Source organism: Astatotilapia calliptera, chromosome 3 (assembly GCF_964374335.1).
Source record: "Astatotilapia calliptera chromosome 3, fAstCal68.1, whole genome shotgun sequence".
Lineage (NCBI taxonomy): Eukaryota > Metazoa > Chordata > Actinopteri > Cichliformes > Cichlidae > Astatotilapia > Astatotilapia calliptera.
Genome location: NC_137424.1, coordinates 18,237,480 through 18,249,614, shown reverse-complemented (window position 1 = coordinate 18,249,614; position 12,135 = coordinate 18,237,480). Strand labels below are relative to the sequence as shown.

General features: G+C 39.6%; 1 protein-coding gene across 1 annotated transcript in view; it reads left to right on the top strand.

The window, feature by feature from the left end:
• The window catches only part of LOC145425244 (ribonuclease inhibitor-like), a 206,948-nt gene extending 196,955 nt beyond the window's left edge, over positions 1–9,993 (top strand). Inside the window, exon 2 of the mRNA XM_080298274.1 lies at positions 4,687–9,993. Within this exon, the coding sequence (XP_080154400.1) occupies positions 4,687–4,879 (193 nt within the window). The 3' untranslated portion in view covers positions 4,880–9,993. The remainder of the gene's footprint in view (positions 1–4,686) is intronic.
• The last annotated feature ends 2,142 nt before the right edge of the window (positions 9,994–12,135 follow it).

Sequence of the window (12,135 nt, the reverse complement as noted above, 5' to 3'; positions counted from 1 at the left end):
GTTGAAATTATGACTTCTGAGATGTTAAGAATAAAAAAATGGTTTGATGTAAATAAATTATCTTTGAATCTGACAAAAACGAAATATATGATATTTGGCAATCGTGTAAAGGAGGATAAAGTCATTATGTTTATAGAGGAAGAATTGATTGAAAGAGTTACTGAATTTCGTTTTTTGGGTGTAATAGTGGATGAGAATTTGACATGGAAATCTCATATTGAACATATTAGAAAGAAAATGGTCAAAAGTATTTATATTTTGGGTAGTATAAGAGATTTATTAAATTATAAAACAATGCGTATTTTATATTTTTCTTTGTTTTTTTCATATATCAACTATTGTGTTGAAGTTTGGGGGAATACATATGAGAATACCATAAAACCTTTAAACCTATTACAGAAGAAAGTTATACGAATAATTCATAATGTTAAATATAGAGAACATACAAATAAATTATTTATAGAATCAAAATTATTAAAATTAGGAGATTTAGTGAAATTACGGACATTATTAATTATGTTTAAGGCTAAAAATAATATTTTGCCTTTTAAGTTACAAAGAGTATTTTTGATGTGTTCAAGGGGAGAAGAGAATAGAAGGAAATTTTATTTTAAACATCAGTTAGCCAGGACTACACAAAGATTAATGAGCACAACGGTTAGGGGTATAAGACTGTGGAATTCACTTCATTATAATTTAAAGAATTGTATAAATTTACAATGTTTTAAAAAGTGTTATATGTTTAAAACGATAACTCAGTATGAAGAATGCGAATGAATGTGATGTTGGTTTGGGATTCGACCGGAGAGAAATGTCAATATTAGTTTGTTCCTGATTTTTGGTGCCCACCGGTGATATAAGTTCGATGGTAGATAGGGGGCAGGGTTTAATAAGAATATTTTCTTCTTCCTGCTCCTTTTCACACATGGTTGTTGTGTTTTGTTGACAGAAGATGTGGTTGTTTTGTTTGATTTGTAGTACCAAGTGTGAAATAAATAAAAATGAAATGAAATGAAATGAAATGAACTTCACCTTTAAAAGTGAAGCCTTGTGGTTCCTGGAAGGAAAAACACGACTTTTTCAAGTCTTTGTCCTGTTTTTATGATAAATGTACGACTTTAATGTGAAACATTCAGAGTTTTTTCTCTTGTTGTGTTTGTTTGAAGCTGCTTCCTGTTGGCTTCAGCTGTTTGGAGTTTCCATTTTCTAAACTTCTACATTCTGAACCTTCTTCAGCTCTGAACAGATGATGAAACACTGAATGATTTCAAGCTCACACTTTGTCTAATAAACTTACATCTTTCATTCTTTATACAGATTGTGGGACTGTGGTTTGTCAGAGATCAGCTGTGATTATCTGGCAGCAGCACTGAAGTCCAACCCCTCCCATCTGAGACAGCTGGAGCTGAGCAGGAACAAAAAGCTGCAGGATTCAGGAGTGAAGCATCTGTGTGGTTTCCTGGAGAGTCCAGGATGTGGACTTGAAACTCTGAGGTCAGTCAGCATGTTTTAGTTGTGCTGAGATGAATATGATGTGAAAGTTGTGCTGACACTAAACTGCAGACATCAGGCTGATATTATACTGATCCACACTGAGGATCTTCATGGTAAAGTCTGTTTTCTTCTTCTCTGGTTTAGTCCATTGACTGCAGCAGAACAATGTTCACATTTCAAACAGTGAGACTCAACGTATGGCCCGTGGCCCACACGCGGCCTGCCCACCTTTCCTGATTCAGAGAGAGGGGACCCTGATTAACTGTGTAGTGTTCTTCCTCACAGTTCTAAGTATCAGACACAACAATGAATAATCCACAGCTGACTGTCTTTAGCAGGTCAAAGGTCACGGCACACAGCAGACAGTGGGAAATATTATAATTCTGATCATTTATCAGCACATATCCATATGTATAAAAACAAAGCTGACACTGTGAGACTTGATCAGAGGTGTGATCATCACAGCAGAGGCCTTTGTGTCAAAGTCACTGAGGATCAAACAGAAACACATGAAGCAGATTTTCCTGTTCTGGCTTTTTATAGCAGATAACCTTCAAAATATTCTGCAGTCCATCAAAAACTGAAGCAAACCATGAATCAACATGTGAACATGAGCTGATGCTGCTGAAGTGAAGCAAAGTTACAGAGGTTTGATTACAGACACAGCTGAGAGTTTGTAATCTGTTATCATTTTAAAAGGTTTACATTTCTTCAGTATATCCACATTTGCAGCTGGTACCTCAACCTCCACTTGTCCAACACAACTGCTGTCCACTGCCTCCATGACATTGTGATTTTGCTGTTGGTCTTCTGTCAGATCTTCATCAATCACTTCTGCACGGGGCACACCTTCAGACTCTGCAGCTGCATAACGAAAGCCTGTAAGATAAAATTAGACATAAGGTAAATGTACACCAATATTCCAATGACAGGTGTGTGATTCATCTGGAAGTTATGTGCGGATTAGTGTACAGTGATAGCAATTTAGTATGTTTTTAGAGGGGGGGGGGGGTTGTTTACCTCCGATGGGTGCTCTTTTTCGCTTCCGTTGCGTACGCCTTGAGTGCCGGTCTGAGTCTGATACAGGTATGTCGTCATGCCCCATGTGCAGTGTTGGTTCCCAGTCTGGATTTGTTACATCCATTTCATATGCTGGTTTGCCTGCAATAATGCCAAATCATAAGCTACTCAGTCGACATGATGTGGTTCTGCAGCATCACACATTAGCATGTTTTATCTCATTATCTATGACCTCAGCACGTTGAAAATCACACTAAAAGCCTTTCAAGAGTGATATGAATTAATTTAGAACTCACCGGAAAGAAAATGCCGTGAGCAAACCAACAAAAAGCTGGGGATTGCAGAGAACTCGATATCCGCTCGTCTCACCGCTGCAATCCAAGCCTGACGTCTTTGTTTAGTAATATCGGATACATGGGATCCCTCACGTTGCCTCCAGGACGGAAAACGATGAAAAGAGAGCCCGTTATCCAGCTTCTTGCCTTCACGATCGTGTGATCTAACGTTGCAACCGACAACACAACACGTACGATCCATAGCTGAAATGGTATCCTTTGGCTGGCCTACTGTCATGGCGGAAGGGGGCATGGCCCATCTCCCGTGACATCACGCTCCAAAGCCCTATAGGTGGGAAAATGTACCATGTCGACCAATCAAAAATGATATGGAAACATGACATTTGGTTGTTTAGCAAAAGGGGGAAGTTTTAGGAGTGACCGGCAAGAGAGAGCGAGTGAGCGAAAGGGAGAGAGAGTTTTGATACGTGAGAGATTTGTGACGTTTACCGTGTTTGGTCTCAAGTTAGTTTGTTGTCTTGTGTATTTAGTGTGTAGCTGTTGTTTTGTTTTGTGTGTCAGTTCTACTAGTGATCGTCACAGTTGCTGCCTTAAAGCCAACAAAGGCAGATTGCAGTGTAAACGCTGAGTGACACACCTGCTGTCAGACCTGCAGGTTTATCCCTGTGCTGTTCTCATATGTGTTAGAGTGACACAAACTATTGTTTGACACCTGATTGTTCTGTAAATAGTTTGAAATGATTATATGAAAAACGTCTGAGCCTTGGCTGCATTTTTTGGTAAATAGTACCATATAACTTTGTTGTTTGCAAAACGTGTGCGTATTTTTAAAAGTGTACAATCTCTATTTGCATTTCAAGTTATGAAGATGATTCGTTAAACATGTGTGTGGTTTTTACAGTCAAAATATCACTTTCTACTTGTATTTTAAATTTTGTCTGAATTTAGATAAATTGTGCTGATACAGTTGGTCAAAATGAGAAAATAACAGATTGGCAAGATAAACTGTTTTTAAAGGTAAAATATAGAGGCCACATCAAAAGTAGTCAAGAAGGGTTAAAGGCTAAAAGCAAAGTTGTCACCAAGTACTGTTTATATTTGTGTGTATTGCTGCAGCTTTTTTGAGTATTAATTTGGTGCCTTTGTGTGAAATAATGGTATTGTGAGTGATCCATATAGTCACAAAGAATAGCCACTTGTTTCTGTGCTACCAAAGTTCCCCGGCTTTCATTCAAAATGTGTTTATCGTCAGCACCTGCACATTAAACTACTTAAACATTATAAATGTCTTCAAGCTCACACTGAGGCCTGTGGGGTACTATCAGCCACTGAGACAGTACACACATTTATATGTGTTTGTATATGAATATTTCATACTTTAAGACTGCCTGTTTATTTTAGGGAGATGAACAAAATACATTGGAATTGTACAAAATAATATCATGGATGATAAATTAAATAGATTTTAAGTAGATGCTTGTGCATTCTTAAAGTCTTATATGTTGAACTGAACTATGTGATCTGTTCAAAGCCTTAATCTTAATTTGAAGTGAAATGTGCATTTTGAGTTTATACACTATGTATATAAGGCGACCGTTTCCTTTTGCAGTATTTTTGTGTGGTGTACTTTTCTGTCTTAACAAAAGGGGAACAAAGGTGTTTAAGTTCACCTAGGATGATGTGTTTTAATTTTCACATGGTCTTGCTTGAATTTGACCCTGACAAAGGCGTATGAACTCTGTCAGCTGTTTGGAGTTTCCATTTTCTAAACTTCTACATTCTGAACCTTCTTCAGCTCTGAACAGATGATGAAACACTGAATGATTTCAAGCTCACACTTTGTCTAATAAACTTACATCTTTCATTCTTTATACAGATTGGAGAGCTGTGGTTTGTCAGAGATCAGCTGTGATTATCTGGCAGCAGCACTGAAGTCCAACCCCTCCCATCTGAGACAGCTGGACCTGAGCTGGAACGAGCTGCAGGATTCAGGAGTGAAGCATCTGTGTGGTTTCCTGGAGAGTCCAGGATGTGGACTTGAAACTCTGAGGTCAGTCAGCATGTTTTAGTTGTGCTGAGATGAATATGATGTGAAAGTTGTGCTGACACTAAACTGCAGACATCAGGCTGATATTATACTGATCCACACTGAGGATCTTCATGGTAAAGTCTGTTTTCTTCTTCTCTGGTTTAGTCCATTGACTGCAGCAGAACAATGTTCACATTTCAAACAGTGAGACTCAACGTATGGCCCGCGGCCCACACGCGGCCTGCCCACCTTCCCTGATTCAGAGAGAGGGGACCCTGATTAACTGTGTAGTGTTCTTCCTCACAGTTCTAAGTATCAGACACAACAATGAATAATCCACAGCTGACTGTCTTTAGCAGGTCAAAGGTCACGGCACACAGCAGACAGTGGGAAATATTATAATTCTGATCATTTATCAGCACATATCCATATGTATAAAAACAAAGCTGACACTGTGAGACTTGATCAGAGGTGTGATCATCACAGCAGAGGCCTTTGTGTCAAAGTCACTGAGGATCAAACAGAAACACATGAAGCAGATTTTCCTGTTCTGGCTTTTTATAGCAGATAACCTTCAAAATATTCTGCAGTCCATCAAAAACTGAAGCAAACCATGAATCAACATGTGAACATGAGCTGATGCTGCTGAAGTGAAGCAAAGTTACAGAGGTTTGATTACAGACACAGCTGAGAGTTTGTAATCTGTCATCATTTTAAAAGGTTTACATTTCTTCAGTATATCCACATTTGCAGCTGGTACCTCAACCTCCACTTGTCCAACACAACTGCTGTCCACTGCCTCCATGACATTGTGATTTTGCTGTTGGTCTTCTGTCAGATCTTCATCAATCACTTCTGCACGGGGCACACCTTCAGACTCTGCAGCTGCATAACGAAAGCCTGTAAGATAAAATTAGACATAAGGTAAATGTACACCAATATTCCAATGACAGGTGTGTGATTCATCTGGAAGTTATGTGCGGATTAGTGTACAGTGATAGCAATTTAGTATGTTTTTAGAGGGGGGGGGGGTTGTTTACCTCCGATGGGTGCTCTTTTTCGCTTCCGTTGCGTACGCCTTGAGTGCCGGTCCGAGTCTGATACAGGTATGTCGTCATGCCCCATGTGCAGTGTTGGTGCCCAGTCTGGATTTGTTACATCCATTTCATATGCTGGTTTGCCTGCAATAATGCCAAATCATAAGCTACTCAGTCGACATGATGTGGTTCTGCAGCATCACACATTAGCATGTTTTATCTCATTATCTATGACCTCAGCACGTTGAAAATAACACTAAAAGCCTTTCAAGAGTGATATGAATTAATTTAGAACTCACCGGAAAGAAAATGCCGTGAGCAAACCAACAAAAAGCTGGGGATTGCAGAGAACTCGATATCCCCTCGTCTCACCGCTGCAATCCAAGCCTGACGTCTTTGTTTAGTAATATCGGATACATGGGATCCCTCACGTTGCCTCCAGGATGGAAAACGATGAAAAGAGAGCCCGTTATCCAGCTTCTTGCCTTCACGATCGTGTGATCTAACGTTGCAACCGACAACACAACACGTACGATCCATAGCTGAAATGGTATCCTTTGGCTGGCCTACTGTCATGGCGGAAGGGGGCATGACCCATCTCCCGTGACATCACGTTCCAAAGCCCTATAGGTGGGAAAATGTACCATGTCGACCAATCAAAAATGATATGGAAACATGACATTTGGTTGTTTAGCAAAAGGGGGAAGTTTTAGGAGTGACCGGCAAGAGAGAGCGAGTGAGCGAAAGAGAGAGAGAGTTTTGATACGTGAGAGATTTGTGACGTTTACCGTGTTTGGTCTCAAGTTAGTTTGTTGTCTTGTGTATTTAGTGTGTAGCTGTTGTTTTGTTTTGTGTGTCAGTTCTACTAGTGATCGTCACAGTTGCTGCCTTAAAGCCAACAAAGGCAGATTGCAGTGTAAACGCTGAGTGACACACCTGCTGTCAGACCTGCAGGTTTATCCCTGTGCTGTTCTCATATGTGTTAGAGTGACACAAACTATTGTTTGACACCTGATTGTTCTGTAAATAGTTTGAAATGATTATATGAAAAACGTCTGAGCCTTGGCTGCATTTTTTGGTAAATAGTACCATATAACTTTGTTGTTTGCAAAACGTGTGCGTATTTTTAAAAGTGTACAATCTCTATTTGCATTTCAAGTTATGAAGATGATTCGTTAAACATGTGTGTGGTTTTTACAGTCAAAATATCACTTTCTACGTGTATTTTAAATTTTGTCTGAATTTAGATAAATTGTGCTGATACAGTTGGTCAAAATGAGAAAATAACAGATTGGCAAGATGAACTGTTTTTAAAGGTAAAATATAGAGGCCACATCAAAAGTAGTCAAGAAGGGTTAAAGGCTAAAAGCAAAGTTGTCACCAAGTACTGTTTATATTTGTGTGCATTGCTGCAGCTTTTTTGAGTATTAATTTGGTGCCTTTGTGTGAAATAATGGTATTGTGAGTGATCCATATAGTCACAAAGAATAGCCACTTGTTTCTGTGCTACCAAAGTTCCCCGGCTTTCATTCAAAATGTGTTTATCATCAGCACCTGCACATTAAACTACTTAAACATTATAAATGTCTTCAAGCTCACACTGAGGCCTGTGGGGTACTATCAGCCACTGAGACAGTACACACATTTATATGTGTTTGTATATGAATATTTCATACTTTAAGACTGCCTGTTTATTTAAGGGAGATGAACAAAATACATTGGAATTGTACAAAATAATATCATGGATGATAAATTAAATAGATTTTAAGTAGATGCTTGTGCATTCTTAAAGTCTTATATGTTGAACTGAACTATGTGATCTGTTCAAAGCCTTAATCTTAATTTGAAGTGAAATGTGCATTTTGAGTTTATACACTATGTATATAAGGCGACCGTTTCCTTTTGCAGTATTTTTGTGTGGTGTACTTTTCTATGTCTTAACAAAAGGGGAACAAAGGTGTTTAAGTTCACCTAGGATGATGTGTTTTAATTTTCACATGGTCTTGCTTGAATTTGACCCTGACAAAGGCGTATGAACTCTGTCAGCTGTTTGGAGTTTCCATTTTCTAAACTTCTACATTCTGAACCTTCTTCAGCTCTGAACAGATGATGAAACACTGAATGATTTCAAGCTCACACTTTGTCTAATAAACTTACATCTTTCATTCTTTATACAGATTGATGAGCTGTGGTTTGTCAGAGATCAGCTGTGATTATCTGGCAGCAGCACTGAAGTCCAACCCCTCCCATCTGAGACAGCTGGAGCTGAGCTACAACAACAAGCTGCAGGATTCAGGAGTGAAGCATCTGTGTGGTTTCCTGGAGAGTCCAGGATGTGGACTTGAAACTCTGAGGTCAGTCAGCATGTTTTAGTTGTGCTGAGATGAATATGATGTGAAAGTTGTGCTGACACTAAACTGCAGACATCAGGCTGATATTATACTGATCCACACTGAGGATCTTCATGGTAAAGTCTGTTTTCTTCTTCTCTGGTTTAGTCCATTGACTGCAGCAGAACAATGTTCACATTTCAAACAGTGAGACTCAACGTATGGCCCGCGGCCCACACGCGGCCTGCCCACCTTTCCTGATTCAGAGAGAGGGGACCCTGATTAACTGTGTAGTGTTCTTCCTCACAGTTCTAAGTATCAGACACAACAATGAATAATCCACAGCTGACTGTCTTTAGCAGGTCAAAGGTCACGGCACACAGCAGACAGTGGGAAATATTATAACTCTGATCATTTATCAGCACATATCCATATGTATAAAAACAAAGCTGACACTGTGAGACTTGATCAGAGGTGTGATCATCACAGCAGAGGCCTTTGTGTCAAAGTCACTGAGGATCAAACAGAAACACATGAAGCAGATTTTCCTGTTCTGGCTTTTTATAGCAGATAACCTTCAAAATATTCTGCAGTCCATCAAAAACTGAAGCAAACCATGAATCAACATGTGAACATGAGCTGATGCTGCTGAAGTGAAGCAAAGTTACAGAGGTTTGATTACAGACACAGCTGAGAGTTTGTAATCTGTCATCATTTTAAAAGGTTTACATTTCTTCAGTATATCCACATTTGCAGCTGCTACCTCAACCTCCACTTGTCCAACACAACTGCTGTCCACTGCCTCCATGACATTGTGATTTTGCTGTTGGTCTTCTGTCAGATCTTCATCAATCACTTCTGCACGGGGCACACCTTCAGACTCTGCAGCTGCATAACGAAAGCCTGTAAGATAAAATTAGACATAAGGTAAATGTACACCAATATTCCAATGACAGGTGTGTGATTCATCTGGAAGTTATGTGCGGATTAGTGTACAGTGATAGCAATTTAGTATGTTTTTAGAGGGGGGGGGGGGTTGTTTACCTCCGATGGGTGCTCTTTTTCGCTTCCGTTGCGTACGCCTTGAGTGCCGGTCCGAGTCTGATACAGGTATGTCGTCATGCCCCATGTGCAGTGTTGGTGCCCAGTCTGGATTTGTTACATCCATTTCATATGCTGGTTTGCCTGCAATAATGCCAAATCATAAGCTACTCAGTCGACATGATGTGGTTCTGCAGCATCACACATTAGCATGTTTTATCTCATTATCTATGACCTCAGCACGTTGAAAATAACACTAAAAGCCTTTCAAGAGTGATATGAATTAATTTAGAACTCACCGGAAAGAAAATGCCGTGAGCAAACCAACAAAAAGCTGGGGATTGCAGAGAACTCGATATCCCCTCGTCTCACCGCTGCAATCCAAGCCTGACGTCTTTGTTTAGTAATATCGGATACATGGGATCCCTCACGTTGCCTCCAGGATGGAAAACGATGAAAAGAGAGCCCGTTATCCAGCTTCTTGCCTTCACGATCGTGTGATCTAACGTTGCAACCGACAACACAACACGTACGATCCATAGCTGAAATGGTATCCTTTGGCTGGCCTACTGTCATGGCGGAAGGGGGCATGGCCCATCTCCCGTGACATCACGCTCCAAAGCCCTATAGGTGGGAAAATGTACCATGTCGACCAATCAAAAATGATATGGAAACATGACATTTGGTTGTTTAGCAAAAGGGGGAAGTTTTAGGAGTGACCGGCAAGAGAGAGCGAGTGAGCGAAAGAGAGAGAGAGTTTTGATACGTGAGAGATTTGTGACGTTTACCGTGTTTGGTCTCAAGTTAGTTTGTTGTCTTGTGTATTTAGTGTGTAGCTGTTGTTTTGTTTTGTGTGTCAGTTCTACTAGTGATCGTCACAGTTGCTGCCTTAAAGCCAACAAAGGCAGATTGCAGTGTAAACGCTGAGTGACACACCTGCTGTCAGACCTGCAGGTTTATCCCTGTGCTGTTCTCATATGTGTTAGAGTGACACAAACTATTGTTTGACACCTGATTGTTCTGTAAATAGTTTGAAATGATTATATGAAAAACGTCTGAGCCTTGGCTGCATTTTTTGGTAAATAGTACCATATAACTTTGTTGTTTGCAAAACGTGTGCGTATTTTTAAAAGTGTACAATCTCTATTTGCATTTCAAGTTATGAAGATGATTCGTTAAACATGTGTGTGGTTTTTACAGTCAAAATATCACTTTCTACGTGTATTTTAAATTTTGTCTGAATTTAGATAAATTGTGCTGATACAGTTGGTCAAAATGAGAAAATAACAGATTGGCAAGATAAACTGTTTTTAAAGGTAAAATATAGAGGCCACATCAAAAGTAGTCAAGAAGGGTTAAAGGCTAAAAGCAAAGTTGTCACCAAGTACTGTTTATATTTGTGTGTATTGCTGCAGCTTTTTTGAGTATTAATTTGGTGCCTTTGTGTGAAATAATGGTATTGTGAGTGATCCATATAGTCACAAAGAATAGCCACTTGTTTCTGTGCTACCAAAGTTCCCCGGCTTTCATTCAAAATGTGTTTATCGTCAGCACCTGCACATTAAACTACTTAAACATTATAAATGTCTTCAAGCTCACACTGAGGCCTGTGGGGTACTATCAGCCACTGAGACAGTACACACATTTATATGTGTTTGTATATGAATATTTCATACTTTAAGACTGCCTGTTTATTTAAGGGAGATGAACAAAATACATTGGAATTGTACAAAATAATATCATGGATGATAAATTAAATAGATTTTAAGTAGATGCTTGTGCATTCTTAAAGTCTTATATGTTGAACTGAACTATGTGATCTGTTCAAAGCCTTAATCTTAATTTGAAGTGAAATGTGCATTTTGAGTTTATACACTATGTATATAAGGCGACCGTTTCCTTTTGCAGTATTTTTGTGTGGTGTACTTTTCTATGTCTTAACAAAAGGGGAACAAAGGTGTTTAAGTTCACCTAGGATGATGTGTTTTAATTTTCACATGGTCTTGCTTGAATTTGACCCTGACAAAGGCGTATGAACTCTGTCAGCTGTTTGGAGTTTCCATTTTCTAAACTTCTACATTCTGAACCTTCTTCAGCTCTGAACAGATGATGAAACACTGAATGATTTCAAGCTCACACTTTGTCTAATAAACTTACATCTTTCATTCTTTATACAGATTGAGTGTCTGTGGTTTGTCAGAGATCAGCTGTGATTATCTGGCAGCAGCGCTGAAGTCCAACCCCTCCCATCTGAGAGAGCTGGACCTGAGCAGGAACAACAAGCTGCAGGATTCAGGAGTGAAGCATCTGTGTGGTTTCCTGGAGAGTCCAGGATGTGGACTTGAAACTCTGAGGTCAGTCAGCATGTTTTAGTTGTGCTGAGATGAATATGATGTGAAAGTTGTGCTGACACTAAACTGCAGACATCAGGCTGATATTATACTGATCCACACTGAGGATCTTCATGGTAAAGTCTGTTTTCTTCTTCTCTGGTTTAGTCCATTGACTGCAGCAGAACAATGTTCACATTTCAAACAGTGAGACTCAACGTATGGCCCGCGGCCCACACGCGGCCTGCCCACCTTCCCTGATTCAGAGAGAGGGGACCCTGATTAACTGTGTAGTGTTCTTCCTCACAGTTCTAAGTATCAGACACAACAATGAATAATCCACAGCTGACTGTCTTTAGCAGGTCAAAGGTCACGGCACACAGCAGACAGTGGGAAATATTATAATTCTGATCATTTATCAGCACATATCCATATGTATAAAAACAAAGCTGACACTGTGAGACTTGATCAGAGGTGTGATCATCACAGCAGAGGCCTTTGTGTCAAAGTCACTGAGGATCAAACAGAAACACATGAAGCAGATTTTCCTGTTCTGGC